This window comes from Meleagris gallopavo, chromosome 3 (genome assembly GCF_905368555.1).
Source record: "Meleagris gallopavo chromosome 3, MGAL_WU_HG_1.1, whole genome shotgun sequence".
NCBI classification, from domain to species: domain Eukaryota; kingdom Metazoa; phylum Chordata; class Aves; order Galliformes; family Phasianidae; genus Meleagris; species Meleagris gallopavo.
The window spans coordinates 2,405,001-2,424,262 of NC_139406.1; the positions used below are offsets into that span (position 1 = coordinate 2,405,001).

A 19,262-nucleotide genomic window follows, 5' to 3' on the forward strand; every position below is an offset into this window, starting at 1 on the left:
TGTCCATCACTTTTCTAAGTAAAGTCTTCTCATTTAATCCACCCGTACCAGAAAGAGAGATGTTTGCTGGGCCCATTTTCCATGGAAAAAGTGTTTAGCAAGCTGTCTCGCTCCAATTTATAGGAGGGAGAGCAGGTTCTTTTAACATCTGTATACCCAGCGTGAGATTAAGAAACAACGGTTCAAATGTTGATCCGACCATTTACAGATCTTAATTAGGGAGATGGGGAAGAGGAGGATGGACGCTATTATGAATTAGGGTAATGGGGAAGGAAAGGAGGGTGATAGCAAAGATAGGAAAGAAGAAGCAAGGAGTCTTTGTAGGCAGCAAGAGGGAGATAGTCACCACCATGGGTCCAGTGTGGTTCCTTGTTCAGTCTTTGATCTTCAGTAGTGGTGGGTCATCAGGCATTGTTGTTCTGCTGACGATGACTACAACGATGGCAACAGTGACCATGGCGATGATGGCCCCTTTTCAGCAGTTTCAAAGTGGTTGAGTCAGCTCTCCTTGGAGTGGCAGCTTCTGGCTCTGGGAACTCCTTTGTTCCCACCTTCCAGGCCTTGCCAGCAGATAAGAGGGAGCCAGGGATGCCCATCTGCATCCTGTTTTTCACAGGACAAGATGATATCAATCCCCAATTTTCCCGTACCAAGCTGGAGCTACTTAGTCACAGGCCAGATCTTCTGCCAGTAAACACTCCTGAGCACTGTCTTCCGGAGGCAAACAGCTCTGGAGGAAGGGGCTTTCAAATGTTCCCAAAGTGATATCGATTGTCACACGGTAGCACCCATCACTTGCCTCCTCAACAAATCAGTCAGAGTCTTATCACAAGGAAGGTAGCTTTGAGCCAAAAAAACAAAGAAGGATTCTCACACAAGCCAGCAGACAATTTATAGCAAACTGTGTATTTCTGTTGTCTCTGTGAAAATGGAAGCAGGGAGCTGAACAGCCTCACCCTGATGTGGTGGCAGCCTCAGCAACCTCAAGGTTACAGCCTGCTCTAAATTATACTGTAAGGGAGAAGAAAGAAAGAAAGAAAGAAAGAAAGAAAGAAAGAAAGAAAGAAAGAAAGAAAGAAAGAAAGAAAGAAAGAAAGAAAGAAAGAAAGAAAGAAAGAAAGAGAGAAAGAGAGAAAGAGAGAAAGAGAGAAAGAGAGAAAGAGAGAAAGAGAGAAAGAAAGAAAGAAAGAAAGAAAGAAAGAAGGAAAAAAAGGAGGAAAGAAAGGAGGAAAGAAAGGAGGAAAGGAAGAAAGGGAGAAAGAAAGAGAGAAAGAAAGAGAGAAAGCAAGGAAGGAAGGAAGGAAGGAAGGAAGGAAGGAAGGAAGGAAGGAAGAAAGAAAGAAAAAGAAGGAAAGAAGGAAAGAAAGAAGAATCCAAATTGCCATGTGCAGTGTTTCCTTATGCTTCTCTTCTCCTTTAACAGCCCTGCTGCAACTCCTAAAGCCATTTCAAAAGATGCTGATGTATAAATTTAATTTAAAGATGACTAAATCCCACGATTAGAACTTCAACTCTTTATGAAATGAAGCTTGATTGCACTAAAAATGCTGTAGAAGGAATTTAAGTCAGGCTTTATAAAGTCTGATAGAATGCAGCGTGCTTTACACTGTTCTTGCTAGGATCTTGCTATTCTTAGCAGTTATTTAGGATTTTATACCTTTTCTTAGGAAATGAATAGCACTGTATGAAAACAAAAAGGGTAAAGGGACTTTTGACAGTACATTTAAGTGAATTATGGATATTTCAATTGAACTGCAGTGTGTTAGTCATGTGCTACATGCTGGGCTGATTAGCAGGAGCTGGGTATAATTCTCTAGCCTCATACTGGAAAAATGAATGGCCTTTCTTCAGTAATGGGCAAATCTATAAATGCCCTGTGCTTTGGTTTTCACTTTTTCTTATACTCTGGGATTACAAAGATTCATGCATGTCCATTCACATTCTGTCCAGTTTCCTTAGTGCGTGATGGAATGAGAATCAGAGATTGCAGGGAAGAAGCTGATTGTTTTGTTAGCTTGCAGATTTGCTTTTTTTGAATGGAGGTGATAGCTTTAAGATGAAAAATCTGCTGAGGTTTTGCTAGAGTAAGCCTCTTTGTCTGTTTGTTAAATAAATAAACAAATTGTGTATCCTAAACCTTCCAGCAGAGATTTTATGTCCCACAATGTCTGGATGTCCATCACTGCCTCCAGGACTCTGCAGTGAAAGGCCATCCAAGTGTAGAATTCAGCTTTTCTCTCTGCCCATTCCTGGGGTACTCTAGCTGGTTTTGTTTCCATACCTGTCACAGACATATTTTTCTATTTTACAGGAACATAGACACCCAGAATAATAGTTACATTTCCTTTTAGGGTATCTTTTTTAGCCTTCTCCAAACATGCCACAACCACAAACCTTAGTTTTACCAATGTGTTTGTACAAGTCTATGGGGCCTTATGATATGCGTCCCAGGGTCCTGAAGGAATTTGCTGATGTACTTGGCAAGCCACTCTGCATCATATTTGAAAAATCATGGCCTTCACATGAAGTCCCTTGTGACCAGAAAAGGGGAAACATCACTCCTGTTTTTAAGAAAGGGAGAAAGGGAACTACAGGCTGGTGATCCTCACATTTGTTCCTGGAAAAATCATGGAACAGATTCTCCTGGAAGCTATGTTAAGGCACATGCAAGATAAGAAGATGATCTGTGACAGCCATCATTGCTTCACCAAGGGGGCAAATTGTGTCTGACTAATCTGGTGTCTTTTTATGATGAAATGATGGCATCAGTGGACAAAGGAAGAAGAACTGATGTCATCTACCTGGACTTGCGCAAGGCCTTTTACATGTCCCGCACCATATCCTTATCTCTAAATTGGAGAGAGATGGATTTGAAGGATGGATTATTCAGTGGATAAAGAATTGGTTGGACAGTTCAGCCAGAGGGTTGCAGTCAACAACTCTTGTGTCCAGATAGCCATGAGTGGTGTTCTCCCAGGGGCCCACGGTGGGATCAGTAATCTTTAACATCTTTATCAATGGCATAGGCAGTGGGATTGAGTGCACCTTCAGCAAGTTTTCTGACACTAAGCTGAGTGGTACAGTTGATACAACAAAAGTAAGGAATGCCATCCAGTGGGACCTGGACAGGCTTGACAAGTGGGCCCACATGAACCAAATGAGGTTCAACAAGGGTGGGTGCAAGGTGTTGCACTTGGATGGGTGCGATCATAGATATGTGTACAGACTAGGAAAAGAACTCACAGAGAATAGCACTGAAGAGAAGGACTTGGAGGTCCTGGCAGATGGAAAGCTGTACATGAGCCAGCAGCATGTGATTGCAGTCCAGAGGGCCAACTGCATCTTGGGCTGCATCAAAAGAGGGATGGCAAGCAGGATAAGAGATTTCATTTACCCCTTCTTCTACTTAGGGGGTGGTGAGGCAATGGAACAGATTGCACAAAGAAGTTGTGGATACCCCATCCGTGGTGGTGTTCAAGGCCAGGATGCATAGGGCACTGGGCAGCCTGATCTAGCTGTTAGCGACTCTGCAGAGGGGTTGGAACTAGATGATCTTTAAGGTCCCATCTATCTCAAACCATTATTTTCAACAGATCTATTACATGATATATTGGTTTTAATTTCTTACATTTATTACCCAAGATCACTGTGCAATTGCTACTGAATAAGGAGTAGGATTTCTGTATCACTTATGCAAAAGAAGGCAATGAGAGTGCTTTCCAATGGGATACAAATGCTATGGAGCAATAGCATTTAATAATAAAGTAATAAAGAAGAAAAAGAAATTGTTCATCCCATTCAACAACCAACAGCTCTAGAGTACAATCTCTATTCAGTGAAATGCTGCTAACCCTTAAACATGAGTGTGAGCGTGAGAAGGGATGGATCCAGGCAGGTGCCTTGCTTGCACCTGAGCTCACTGGGTTAGCCACATCTTCTCATCTAGTGCTCAGTCATTGGTTCAGGCTGTGATCTGGCAATTCTGCTGCAACTTACACTTCAAAATATGGAAGTATAAATATGCATCATTCTCTCCCCCTTAGGGGAGGGCCATAGACTTAGGCCCTGTAAAGCAGAAAACTTCACCAGATGGCTATTGTCACTGGAGCTTCTAAAAGCTTTAGAGCTGCAATGTGTTAGGGCTTTGCATACTACTTACTAAATGGTAGCTTTTTAAATTACAGTTACTGAACATACTTGACCTGCATCCTGCATGGTGGAAGTAATATTATTATTTTGCACTCAGTGACTTTCTATCTGAGGAACTAAAAGCTCTTAAATGCTCCCTCTCTGCTTATAAGAAGTAAAGAGTGTACAGAGGCTTTATGAGGTGTTTGAGACTCAAAACTGCTGGCTAACTCCATGGCCTGGGACTCAATCAAGGATTGCTTCCGTCCCTAGCAGTAACAGCTTGGAGATAGGCAGTTGTAGAGTGCATGCAAACTCTTCAGAGCAGTAGTGCAATTAGTCTAGAGGAGAGCCAGCCTGTGTGTGGGTTTGTATGCTAAAATGCTCTGCAGAGGGAGCAAGAATGTCATACAGTGTACCAATGATTTATCTTCTCTGTAGACTGTGAGAATGATGGTGAAACAACTTGTAAGATCTGGGGATATAAGATCCTAAGGTGTGAAGGGATATATCTTATCTATGCAGTTGAGCTAAACAGATAGGTGTCTGCTAGGACTGGTCTCTGTGTTAGGCAAAGCAATTAGGTCCTTCATTAAAGTACACTTTAATGAAAAGTACACTTTAATGAAGTTGACTGTGAATTTATTGAGCTTCAATACTCAACTTCAAGAATTGCATAATGGTATTTATTAGTAATGAAAGGAAATGGCTGTATTTGAGATTTGCTTTTGCATAGTCAGTAGTTTATTTTTTTTGTTACTTCTTTTTCTTATCAAAGTGATTCAGTTTTTGATTTTCAGGATCTAAGGATCATCTGTGGAGGTATCTTGATGATAGTTCTCTTGGTGACTGTTTTTGTTTTGTCTTTTAGATTGATTTGATTGTGACTTTGGGTGGACTTGGAGGACGCTTTGACCAAACAATGGCATCAGTGGAAACACTTTTTCATGCAACAAATATCACCCCTTTTCCAGTGATAGTTATCCAGGAGAGCTCGCTGATTTATTTGCTTCAACCGGTAAGTGCTGTGAGCACCTGGCCTTTCATCCTTCCTCACCCTGTAGGTCTGCCACCATTAGGTGCTCATTTTAGTTGTAATTTCTAGGAACAGAACCTAAATTGAAAATATATTACAGGGAAGTGGACAGAATATAACATGTTCTGCATTCCTGCCTTGAAAAACATTGGTTTGGGTTTTTTAAGAGGGGAGGAATTCAGAAATCAAAGAGGTATGAAAGCAAAATTTCAGTACTTCTGGAAATTTGATTATAAATGAAAAAAAAATCTTTAAATTTAATTAGATTCCAGTAATTTAAGCATTTAGCACACAGTCCTTTGCATGTTGAGTAGAAGGATGCCTGCCCTATGAAGAGAAAAAAAAGAGGTGGTATAAGGCAGTTTCTGACAAAAGTGTCTGATGGAGTTCTGTGGTGGTATGAGTGGTATAGATCATTACGATGGAGATCCAGGTAGGATCATCAAGATAATTTATTTAAGATGTGTTATTTTTTTAGATTTTTCAGTCTTACTCCATTTATTGAGTCATAAAATAACACATACAGAAAATCTTGCAGGAGTTTCTGCTTCTAAGATTTCAATTAATGGCAAATTTAAGCATCAAAGAGCCTTCTTTAACAGTGATTCATTTGCTTGAAAAAAGCTTTTCATGATATCAATTTTTGTATAAGCTTAACTAACTTTTCAATTTTATCACATAAAGCTTTTTTCATTACAATAAATAACATTCACAAATAAATGTGACAAAACCCTGCACCATACATCCTTCATTGTAATTTGAGTAAAACATTAATAAGATCTGGGCTTATAGATTTAAATCCATGGGACAGACATCGTACTACTAACTTCTAAGTGCTATGTCTGCAGGAAAGACTGTAGGCACAGGAGTTCATTTGCCAATATGAGTAATGACTGTGATCATTAATTGCATGACTAAATGGATAGAGGAGGCAACAGAATGAGGGGGCAATGGAGCTAAAGTTCAGCTGGTTAAAATCTGGTTGTGAGGAGTAACTAACTTGTGGTGGGCCTGTGGGTGCAGCACTTTGCTGGCCCCAGTAAATTATTTTCAGCAGAGTTTTGGAGAATAACAAATTTAGCTTACAGAATACTTATTTGGACTGGAAAGACTTTTAATTCTTTTAATTAATCTTTTCCTTAAGTGGCTTTGAATGGTCATGCATTATGCTTGCTTTCAGAAGAGTCCTCAATGAGTATGAGTATTTTTTGCAACTTGAAAAAATTAACAGCCTGCATGTTTAAATAGAAATCAGAGATTGCCAGCTGTTTGGGTTTGCTGGAAACTTTTTACATTCTGGTTTTATGACTGTCAGCCTGCATTGCCACTGACACTTGTAACTTGAGGCTGATTTGAGCATTCAAAAATAAAGGTTAAATACAGGACACAGGCCTTTTAGACAACTTAATGCAGACTTTAACTAAGAGATGCCTTTCACTGTTTGTTTAAACTTGTTGCTGTCAGCATCTTCTGTCAACTGTCATGGTAATACCTGATAATGACGTTAATCCTGTATTGTTTAGTCAAAAATTAAGTCAGTAGTTTATATACAGGGACAAACAAGAATCCTAAGAATCCTTAGCTTGGAAATACTCACTTTCTTCCGCTGGAATTCAGCATTACATTTTTCTCTTGTAAGCAACTACAAACCTGGCATTCTCTGCCTTTCCCCTCTCTCCTTTGTAATTTGAAATTAAGGCAGGAGGGAGATAAACACAGTGGGAGACAAGCTAGCTTTCTGAAATGCAAGTCTGGAAACGTAAAAAAAAAAAAAAAAACACACAAAAAAAAGCCAAGGCAAGGTTTGAGATCCAAAAGCAAATGATAAAGTTAAGAGCATCTTGCTTTTCCTATAAAAAGTAGGTCTGAAACCCTTTTCTCTTGGGGAAGAAGTATCTGATCTTTATTGGATTCTTTGGATAAAACACATGAGCAAAAGTTAACTATATTTTTTCTTGAAAATAACATTAGCCCTCTGCTCACTATGGTAGATTATTAATTCTATATCATGTGTGCTTGGACTGAAGCCAAAACTCTTGGATGTATCCATGAAAATGGCAATCCCACAGCAGCTCTAGGAAGGATACAAAGGGAAATAGAAAGTCAGGCTCAGGAATTTCTAGCTGCTCATATGGAGACTAAGGGAAAGATTCAGTAAGTGTGTATTTAAGTACACCATACAAAAAAAATTAAATAATTGCTAATAATTTAACATTTTTGAACAGCTTATATAGAGAGACATAGCAAAATAAATATATCAATATTGAACGCACCTGTAAAAGTGCAAAGCATTGTAGGAAATGTGGTTGTATATTTGCCAGAAGCGTTCAGGGTAATAGAGAAGTACAGCAAGGACAATTACTGACTAGGAATATACATACTACCAACTGAGGTGGACCAGATGAACAAAGTCTTATTTCATTAGCCAATAAAATTACCTAAATACTGAATGTAAGGGTAGATGGCTTTTTATGTGTTGAACCATCTCTTGGGAAATGGATAGACAGTGCAAGATTTTGAAGCCTATCGGGAAAAACATTCTCTCACCCATCACAGACTCTCCTGCTTTTATTTTTCTCAGGGTCTGCAAAGTTTTTTCCATTTGTATACCACATCCACATGGCTAGTGCGTGATACACAGTCCAAGTGTATTGTGCACCTGTGTACCTGCTTGCAAAACAAAATAAATTACCAAAGTTAGCTCTTTCTATGAAACAGAATGTTGTCTGCTATAGCCACGAATATCAGTTCCCTTAAAAGTATCACAATACTTTGTTTCATTCCAAGATCATTTTTCCATCAGGGACCTGATGGAGTGAGGTGATCTCCCCCTCAACTCTGCCCTGGTAAGGCCTCATCTGGAGTACTGTGTCCAGTTCTGGGCTCTCCAGTACAAAAAAGACAGGGATCTCTTGGAAAGAGTCCAGCGGAGGGCCACAAAGATGGTGAAGGGCCTGGAGCATCTCCCCTATGAAGAAAGGCTAAGTGAACTGGGTCTGTTTAGCCTTGAGAAAAGACGACTGAGAGGGGACCTGATCCAGGTTTATAAATATCTGAGGTGTGGCGGCCATAGCGGTGAGGCCAGACTTTTTTCAGCAGTGTGTGGAGACAGGATGAGGGGAAACAGCCAGAAACTGCAGTATAGGAAGTTTCGCACAAGAACTTCTTCATGGTGAGGGTGACGGAGCACTGGAACAGGCTGCCCAGGGAGATTGTGGAGTCTCCTTCTCTGGAGATATTCAAGACCCGTCTGGACACCTACTTGCGTGACCTGATGTAGGGAACCTGCTTTGGCAGAGGGGTTGGACTCGATGATCTCTAGAGGTCCCTTCCAACCCCTACGATTCTGTCATTCTGTGACCTTTAAGTTTCTGATACAGGTGCCAATTGAAGGGATTAGTGAACTAAAAAATCTGTTGAGGAGTATTCTAGAATTCTATACTGGAATCATATGTCGACTGAAACTAAGATAGCGTGCACCTTTGTCTTGAATGATGCATGGTCATATTTTTAAAATCCTGATCAGTGGGATGAAAGAGTTAATCGTTCTGTAGTACAGCGTCATCCATTTTCCTGGGTTCCCTTTCCAGGATTTCTCCTTTCCAGGATTTCTCTCTGCAAGTTAGGAGAAGGCTAATTGATAGGTTCTGGTCCGTCTTTAACCAAATTACATGCGGGCGGCAGAAGCGGGGCAACTGGGGGGAGCAGAAGGCGGCAGCCATGGGAAGGAAGCGGATTGCGGCCGCGGGGCTGCAGGTGCCTCGCAGCGGCGAGGACCGCGATTTTCCTTTCTCCGGCCGGGGATGGGGTTGGAGTCGCGGATTGGGTCCGGGCAGGAGCTGCTTCCTGTGCCGAGGGGCAGCGGCCGGGGAGGGGGGAAGGGCGATGGGTAACAGTAGGAAGAGTTTGCCCTTCTTTGTTGTTTAAATTGTTTGAGCCAAACAGGTAGAAGTTTAGCAGCTGTTTTATATGCAGTAGTTGCAGCATCCCGAAGTTTTATGCCAGTTTGGACTCAAAACTCTCCATTAAAAGAAAAGCCAGTTATCAGAAATGCAGTGCATTCCTGCTTATCCATTTAAGAGATGTAGCTAATACTGAGGTAAATACAGGTTGATTCTGAAACTTTCTCTGTAATATTTCAAGATTTACTCGTTGCTCCCCAGAGTTCCTGACTGCTCACCTTCTGTCCTGCAGAACGCTGTGGGTGCCAATCAATCTCTCTGTAGTTCAGTCAGGCGGTGCTGCCAGACCGGGCTTGCTCAGGTTCAGTTTGATTTACTTCACACAGTGGACGCCATTTGCAGGATCTGAGGCACAGACTCAGATGTGAAACTATTTACTAAGACAGAAAAGAAAGAAAGAAAGAAATAGTAGTAATTATGATAATGTATGTATATAATATACACTTGAAAAACAGGTGATGCACAGCACAATTGCTCACCACCCATCAACCAATGCTTAAGCAGCAACTGCACCTCCAGCCAACTCCGTTTTTATAGTTCAGCATGATGCCATATAGTATGAAATCTCTCTTTTGCTAGTGTAGGTCAGCTGTCCTGGTTCTGTTCCCTCTTATCTTCTTGTTCCCTCTACTCAGACTCCCCTCCCTGGCAGAACAGTATGAGAAGCTGAATAACTAGAACAGCCTTTGCTCTGTACAGCACTACTCAGCAACTACTAAAACGTTAGTGTGATACCAACATTGTTGTCTTCCTAAAGCCAAAAAAAAGCATTATACCAGATAATGTGAAGAAAATCAACTCTGTCTCAGCTGATAAGAATCTTTAAAGTACTTCAAGAATGGAAGTATTGAGCTGTCAAACATATCCCTAGAAAACTGTAAGGGCATAAAGTACTAAAACTTTCAATTTTTTTATTTCAAGTCATCTCAGAAAGTGTTTTAGTTTTATCTGTTTAGCGTAATCTGTTAAAAGGCACTAAATGGTCAGAAATAATTGTGAGCACTATGGTGAGCTGACTGACATTAGTAATACAATCCAAATGTGCTGCGTAGATCTCCTAAGTGTGTCTTGAGAATTTAATTCAGTGTTTCACATTTCTATCTTCGTTGACCTGTCAGCTTGTAACTTTTGTCCCACTTCTTGGTGCTTTGACTTGATTATGAGTGACCTTTAGAGATGATACAGCTTTTCACTTTTCAAGTGTTTATTCTCAGAAAAGCTCACTTTTCTACACTACTCAAAAGTTCATCATAAATTACTTAGAAGATATTGTAGAGAAGCTGAGCATGGATAAATTAATTGATAACAAGTTTTAAAAAGCGTGAAAAAAACCTCTGCGCTGAATCTGAGAATAGGTTAGCTTGGCCAAATAAATACATGCCAATTAAAAAAAAAAAATCCATGGAGAAAAAGAAAAGACAAGCTAGTCAGAATCGTGTGCAGACAACTACTAGAAATCTACATCATTTAATTTTGGGGGCATGCATAAGCAGTGCTTATCCAATAGCATATCCAATAAAATATTTTGTCTACTCAGCATATTACAAGTTCTGTTTTGCTAATCGTAAGAAAAAACGGTTCACAGGAGACATTGGAGGACAGATGCTTGTTCCTCCTGACGTTTTTAATTTGCTAGGAATATGTAGATTAGAAATGTGTAAGATAAAATGACTATAACTGTGACAGTCTGTCATAGTTAAATGAGCGAAAGAAAATCTTGCAACCCAACGGCACTCTAAAAGTCTGAATTCTTGTCTTCACTCTAAGAAATTTTCAAAGGAAATGAGTAGAATTGCTCTCAATTTGTTCATTGGCATTGAATGACTGAACAAAATAAGTAATGGTCAAGCAGTGCCACAGTAAAAGGCACCATTTCTTACATTACAGGGAAGTAATTTAATCTCTGAACAGCTGAGGAAGTTTCTGTGAATAAGAATCACTTAAGCGTGATCTACCACATGATACATAAGAAAGGTAGTTTGTCTCCAAAACGTCTCTTCTTACATACCTGGAGGAAATTATTTAGTTCTAAAAATTGAATGTTATCCAGTAAAGAACATTTTACCGAGGTTCATTATAGACCCATAATGTGTTCTTAGAAATGAAACATAACTTTTGAAGAGGAAGTTAGTAACTACAATGTTATAACTGTTGTGCTCTCAGGAATAAGGTGGATGGATGAATATGCTTATTTGGGGACAGCATTTCGTGCCACTTCTTGTTATTATGGGGCAGGAGAAAGCAATATGATGATATATTTCTTGAAGGCTACTCCATTTGAATTGATAGATATTGGCTAATTTTTTTTTTTTCCATTTTATGGTATTAAGACAAATTAGAACCTGAATGAGTGTTTTAAAATATAGCTTTCATCAGGACAGAAGTGCAAAGATATGTATGTTTCTGTAAACTGTTGAAGAACAAATGAAGAGAATTCTCAGTTTTCTCCAAAAATCTACACATCACTGCATGTATTTTTAAAAGAGAAAATTAATATAACATTTCCTTTATGGGGGGAGTATCCCAATGATACCTGTCCTAACATACATACACAGCTCAACTGTAGTATGTGCTGCCACTGACATCGGCATAAATTTGGAAGTTTTATTTATGCAGTGTTTAACGCTTTTTGGATCTAAGACACTTCTTGGTTTAACAGACAGACAGAAAGTGAATGTGTTTAAGAAAAAGCTTGTTGGAAAGAGGAAAGAGAATTTTTGACACCATAAAATTTTGTGCCATGTTTTATACTTTCCTAAAAAACTTGTATAATTGTGATGCTCAGAAGAATGCGGTTCTTTGTAGGAACAAGAACTCATTGTCAGGGGTTGACTTTAAAAAAGCTACCTGTGCCCTGCCATCAAACATGGCTCCTAAGCCCTCCTTGGTTTAACTTTCTGTATCAGAAATGCTAGAAATAAGACCCTTCATTTCTATATGTGGGAATATTGAAGGATGAAAATGAGATTAGTACAATTTTTGAGAACAGAAGAAGGCCAAGTCTGACTTATTATTTCTTTCTCAATTGATGTGTGTGATGGGCAGGAAATATGTATGTATTTGTGTATACAGGTAAATTAAGCCATATGGAGTGTGAAGGTTATCCTCCCCTCCTGCCTTGATGTGTCATAGCTGAGCAAGTCTTACTGACATTGCTAACACTGAGTCTGAGTGGTCAAGAAAAAACACTGCATTTGTCAAGTCACTTGTCTGCTTGTCAGCAGTCTGCATTTTTTGTTTTTCTTCATTCTTGATATATTTTTAAAAATTTTATATCTTTCCCATGTCTCCTTTGTCTCAAAATGTGATGGATTTTCCTTGTATGTATATGGCAGGTCACCTACAAAGCTACATCAGAACTTTCTCCACGTTAGGGGAGGTCAAACTGGAAGTTTAGTTTAGGGCCATCCTTACTCTTATTTACGAATAGGAGCACTTCATGTAGTCTTAAATTCATATGATTACTGCAGTATGAACAACTAAATTCAAATATTGTTTAGCTCTCAGGAAGTTCTAATGGAGGTAGAGAACAAATAGAAAAATATTCAGAGGATAAAGAAAGTAAAAATAGAATGGAGAGTAAACAGCATTGAAAAAATAAAGAAGGCAGAAAAGAAAATAGTGGAGTTCAAAAGCTGCAGTGTGTGTACATATGTAGAGATTATGTGCTTGGTAGGATTTGACAGCAGTGGTTAGAGATCATTCACTGTTTTATACATGTTACTTTGGAAGTAAGTACCTATTTCTACAAAACAAACTAACATTTGATTGTGGTAGTTTCTTTGTTTCTTAAAAATAAACTCTCTAAGTAATTTTGAGACTCTTCAGTCTGGTGTAGAAATAGATGAGGAAAGAGCGTTTCTCACTCATCTGAATTTTAACCGTAATTTACATGGCAGTATAGAGTCCGTAATTAATGCAGTGGACTTTGTAACTTACAAGAGACCATCCATTTTGGCCCTCATTTCAACACTGCAAAACCAAACAAAATGAAACAACTTCTGCAAAAGAATGAATAAAAAATGGTTCAATGGGTGTCCTGTTTCCACAAAATAACAAAATGCTGTTTAATTATCTGTTAGTCACTGACAAATGAATTCTTTGGTAGGAAAAGCCTTCGTTTACAAAAAGAATAAATACATATTCATAGACAAGGGGTGGTTGTTGCAGTTACTTCTAGAAGCTCATTACAATATTCCATGCCCATACTGCGCCCCAAACTCCACCCCTATTTCTTCTACATGTGTGGTGCCAAAGGCCATATGTATTCCAGCTTCAACTAGTTCAGTTTCTAGAATGGTTTCTAGAATGTGGCTCCTTGGGTTATGGTTGAGGTTCCTTCTGGAAGGAGGAATTTGTGTTTTTAAATTAAAAACAGTAAGCAACTCTCATAAGGGGCTGCCAGAAGTAGAAATGTAAATGACTTTCAAGGACGTGGGATACGCTGATTTCCTTATTCTTCCTTAAGTTTGCTGAAACCTCTGCAGCATATTTTGGTAGTGATTCAAGTACTAGTTTAATCAGTATGTGAAGGTAAGAAAAAAATAAAAAAATTATACCTTCAAGTCATTGCAATTTATGGTATAAGCTTGCCTTGCAGTGGAACTAAGATTTGGTTTGGAGCCTGCTGGATTTTACTTGTGCCCCATAACTGCCTGCAGTGCTGCTGCTCATGCAAACTGAGTCTGACTGTATGAAATAATTCCCACAAGTCATTAACAAAACTTTTGGGGAGATGGTGAGACTTAAACATTGTCAGCTGATTGGTTAACGTGTATTTGCAGCGTACAGTAGTTGTCACTGAAACAAGTCTTTCAATCACAAACTCAAATTATTTTTGTTCTGGCTCAGTAGATAGCAGTGTTAAGTGGTTATTATTATTATTATTATTTTTAAGTGACTTGAAATGTCTTTCTACATGATTGTTCTGCTCACAAAGAAGAAAAATTGCTTCTCGTGGGTTCTTGGTGATACCAGGCAAAGTGGGCCAATACTCCTATACAAAAAAATAAAGGAGGAAGAGCTGTACTCACTCAGCTGGTAAAGGGAATCTCTGACTATGCACTCCTCAGGAAGCAGCCTAGATCCAAGAGATACTCTCCTTTCAGTGATCAAGCCTAACATGAGGCCAGAGTGGCTCCATCTTGGATCCACCCCTTCTGGTCACTTGAGGAGCACAGGTGCGAACAATTTGCCATCCATACCCCCTTCACCAGGTGCTTAGTCACCAGTTCAAGCCATGACCTAGCAGTTCCTCTACACTCCTCCCCCAGGGCAGTAAAGCAAATGTATAACCGGGTCTGTATTATAATTTCTGAGATCCACATACCAATTACTTGCAGAGTTACCAATTCCCTCTTCTAGTAACTTCTTCCACAGTGCAAGTAGGCTGCACCACTTCAGTCCTACCTGTACCTCCCAAGGCCACTTTACCTTACAGGTCCTTGGCTTGAGGTTCTCAGGGGCAGGGAGCATAAGATTATTCAGCATCCCAGTTTGGGAAAAGCATACTTCATTTCCTTTAATTTGGATGCTAAGTGGAAGGAGCCTGGCCCCTTCAGTCTGGGGGAGGGGGCCTGCTAGATCTACAAGGTGGTGTGTCTTCTGGCAAGGTGGGCTGTTGTCTTCAGTAGTAGCCTTGGTCTCATTCTGGTACAAGCTTTGAAGTCATGACGCATCTGGACAGTATCTGACATTAAGACAGGAAGTCCCCATATATTTACTGATGCCCACATTGTCTTTTGTCCAGCATGTTCCAACTTCTTTTGTAACCAGTGAGCAATATTCTCTGCTGGCAAATCAGTCAGCTATCTGACCCAAGCCAGTGTGTTGGCTTCATTGTTCCCAGGTGACTGCATGAGCAGTTTCCAACTCCCTACTCTATGCGTCCAGGGGGGTTGCAATGTTGGGTACTGCAGCACTAATGGGCAGGGTTACTTTGTGTAATTCTCTGTAACAGAGAAGCACCATGTTCCATCTGGTTTCCAGACTGGCTATATAGGAGAGTTTTATGGGCTACGTGTTGGTCGTATAATTCCTACTCTTTCTAATTCCCACATTTGTATATATCCCTGCAAAAATCAACTGCGCCACCCAAACACCGATACTTCTAATCCATAGCCTGAACTCTCCAGTATTAGTTTGGAGAATCAGTCCCTATAACCAGTGTATATTCCTGAGATGGGACTATAGAAACTTTCTACTCCCAGGGAGGATAGACACCCAACATCTAACTTCAACAGAGTTTGGGTTACTGAAGTAATTTCCCTCCAGACCCTCCTATAACAATACACATGCACAGAAATCATGATGGATTGCCATACATTATAGATGTTTTGGGCTCTAGTATCTACTAGAGTGATGATCTGCTGTGTATTCTTTCAGGACCAATACATTGTCCCAATGGCCCAAGGAGACCCAAACTCTAGGAGGACCTTGGCCCTCATTTTATGCCATTAATATATCTAGACACAGACCTTGTTCCAAAGAAGCCCCAGAAGTAGCTAACTGGGCCTCCTGGGGCTGCTGCCTTCTCATTTCGGATTCAGAGGAATCTCCTAAATTCCATGGCTGGTTGGGGACTCTCTATTCTGCTTACACTTTCCCTTCAGAACAGGCTTAAAAAATTGATTGGCATTAAGTTACCACCATAAATTTAGTAATACATGATTCAGTTGCTTATCTTTTAGGGTTGGACCCTTCCTTTTATTAAGTCGTTCTACCTTTGCTGGCAAGATACTCTCAGCAGTCCTGATGGTGGAGCCCTTCAAGCTGATTTACAAGGTCAAGTCTCTCCAGTTTCCATAGGACGCAGATTTTGCCTGGATCTTAGGTGTTCTGTTTCTCCTAGGTCAGCTACTATCTGCACTGCTTGTTGGACAGTGGCAACTCTAGCTACCAGAGGGTTCAAAATAACTGCTAGGGTTCCATACTGATGAGAAGAGTTTTGCTGCATGATTAGATCTCTAAGCCCAGCTGAGAATTTAACTAGTTCAGAACTTTCAAAGTCCTCCTCATAAATGACCGCTTTCATTCCTAATTCCCGTATATATGTTTGTAGATTTTCCATATTATCCCACATTCTATTCTGAATGGGCTTTCATTTGGCCATGTATGCCATGTATTGCTACATGGCAACTAGCCATTGTAGTAGCAAATCATTCCCATCATCATGTCTAATAGCTGAATGCAATCTTTGTCACTTGGCGAGGTGGGACATGATGGAAGCTAGCTTTGACATCTCAGACCCATTGACTAACACCTTCTACCCCATGTCCCATAGACTTAATAACCATGCAGGGACTTTCAATTCTTCATAGAATCACAGAATCATAGAATGGTCTGGGTTGAAAAGGACCACAATGATCATAGAATCACCAAGGTTGGAAAAGACCTACAAGATCATACAGTCCAACCATCCACCTATCACCAATAGTAAACTCACTAAACCATGTCCCTCAACACAAAATCCAAACGTTCCTGGAACACCTCCAGGGTCAGTGACTCCAGCACCTCCCTGGGCAGGGCATTCCAGTGCCTGACCACTCTTTCAGATAAGTAGTATTTCCTAACATCCAGCCTAAATCTCCCTTGGCGCAGCTTGAAGCCATTCCCTCTAGTTCTATCACCAGTTACACGAGAGAAGAGGCCGACCCCCAGCTCACTACAACCTCCCTTCAGGTAATTACAGAGACCAATGAGGTCTCCCCTGAGCCTCCTCTTCTCCAGACTGAACAATCCCAGCTCCTTCAGCCGCTCCTCATAAGGCCTGTGCTGCAGACCCCTCACAGCTTTGTTGCCCTTCTTTGAACCCGCTCCAGGGCCTCACTGTCTTTCTTGCAGTGAGGAGCCCAAAACTGGACACAGTACTTGAGGTGTGGCCTCACCAGAGCCCAGTACAGGGGGACAATCACTTCCCTGTTCCTGCTGGCAACACTGTTTCCGATGCAGTGATCATCTAGTTTCAGCCTCCCTGCTATGTGCAGGGTCGCCAACCACCAGACCAAGCTGCCCAGAGCCACATCCAGCCTGGCCTGGAATGGCTCCAGGGATGGGACATCCACAACCTCCTTGGGCAACCTGTTCCAGTGCCTCACCACCCTCTGGGTGAAAGACTTCCTCCTAATATCCAACCTAAATTTCCCCTGTCTCAGTTTAAAACCATTCCGCCTTGTCCTATCACTATCCACCCTCATAAACAGCCATTCCCCCTCCTGTTTATACACTCCCTCCAAGTACTGGAAGGCCACAATGAGGTCTCCCCCGAGCCTTCTCTTCTCCAAGCTAAACAAGCCCGGTTCCCTCAACCCTTCTCCATAGGAGAGGTGCTCCAGCCCTCTGCCTTTGTGGCCCTCCTCTGGACCCGCTGCAAGAGCTCTGCATCTTTCTCATGCTGGGGACCCCAGGCCTGGACCCAGTGCTGTAGATGGGGCCTCACAGGAACCGAGTAGAGGGGGACAATCACCTCCCTCTCCCTGCTGGCCACCCCTTTTTTAATGCAGCCCAGAACACAGTTGGCTTTCCGGGCTGCAGGCGCACACTGCTGGCTCGTGTCCAGCTTCTCATCCACCAGGACCTCCAAGCCCTTCTCTGCAGCGCTGCTCTCGAGGAGATTTTTCCCCCAGTCTTTATAAACACCTGGGATTGCCCCGACCTAAGTGCAGCACCCTGTTAGTGTTTAAATTTTTGTACTAGATCCATTAATTCAGCTGCCCTATACAGGCAAGCCATGGTATGTATTGTTTCAGCAGGGGGTACACTTGCTGGTCTTCCCTGGAAAGTTTTAGTTTTTTGAATCACTGTTGGTCACGTTTTCTAGAGGTTCCAGATGTACCAGAGCTTCTAGTTGTGTCTTCTTTGTAGTTTTTCTTGGGGTTACACTACTAGTTCCCACTTTATCAGAAGAATTTTCTATTTTATTCTTATTTTTTGGCCCATTTATGTTCTAAGGATCCCATTGCTCTAGATTCTAATCTTTTAAGACTATGGCTCTTAATTTCTCCATTGGTAGATTCCGACCTGTTTTTTGAGCACATCTCCCCACAAAACAAGGTAGGCTTATGCTCGACTTGGGCAAATACCATCTCATTTTCCTCCCCTAACTCTTCTTCATATTTGATGGAATTCAACGCTACTAGTTGTGGCCATGCCACACTTGATGCATTCAGCTGCCTTTCCCTAGTAGTTGAATATGATTTCTCAAATTTTCCAAGAAATTCAGCCATACAAGATGGCAACTTGGGAATGTCCCCATAACCCCTAAATGTCTCCATTTTTCTACTACCTCCACAGCAGAATGCTACAGAGATGCTAGAAACCCCGGGATGTGTCCGGGTAACTCTTTTTCAGGAGAGATCTTCTGCATCCAAACCATTGTGGAATAGAATCCTAGAATGCCTTGGGTTGGAAAGGACCTCAAGGATCACCAAGTTCCAACCCCCTTGCCACAGGCAGGGCCACCAACTTCCAGATCTGGTAGACCAGGTTGCCAGGGCCCCGTCCAACCTGGTCTTCCAGGGACGGAGAATCCACAACCTCTCTGCGCAGCCTGTTCCAGCACCTCACCACGCTCTCTCTATAGAAATTCCCCCGACATCTAATCTAAACCTTCTCTCGTTGAGCTTAAAACCACTCCCCTTGTCCTGTCACTGTCTACCCTTGTAACACGTTGATTCCCCTCCTGTTTATAATCCCCATTTAAATACTGGAAGGCTGCAATGAAGTCTCCTCTCAGCCTTCTCTTCCCTTGACTGAACAAGCCCAGCTCCCTCAGCCTGTCTTTGTGGATCTCCTCTGGACCCTCTCCAACAGCTCCAATCTTTCCTGTATTGGAGGCCCCAAGCCTGGAGACAGATGGGGCCTCAGGAGGGCAAAGTAGAGAGAGACAATCACTTCTCTGTCCCTGCTGGCCACCCCTCTTCTCATGGAGCCCAGGAATAGTCTTTACAAATGCTATTTCTGTCTTTAAGATGCTTTCCTGGTATCCTGCCAACTACACCAAATGTTCTGCTCAGAAAGAAGCAGAATTGTTTCTGACAGGTAAAACATTCACAGGTAGGCCAATAATCATATGCAGAAGGAAGTTTAACTCACTCTGCTGGTGAAGGGGCTTTCTAGCTATGCAGCACTCCTTCTCA

General features: G+C 41.4%; 1 protein-coding gene across 24 annotated transcripts in view; it reads left to right on the forward strand.

Moving 5' to 3' along the window:
* Positions 1-19,262, forward strand: part of TPK1 (thiamin pyrophosphokinase 1) — a 269,647-nt gene that overhangs the window by 125,815 nt on the left and 124,570 nt on the right. For all 24 annotated transcript variants that reach the window (XR_014882231.1, XR_792765.4, XR_014882228.1 and 21 more), the window contains exon 6: positions 5,000-5,146. Coding sequence is in view for 14 of the 24 variants with exons in the window: in XM_085220023.1 (XP_085076149.1) it covers positions 5,000-5,146 (147 nt within the window). In the remaining 10 variants the exon portion in view is untranslated. The remainder of the gene's footprint in view (positions 1-4,999; positions 5,147-19,262) is intronic.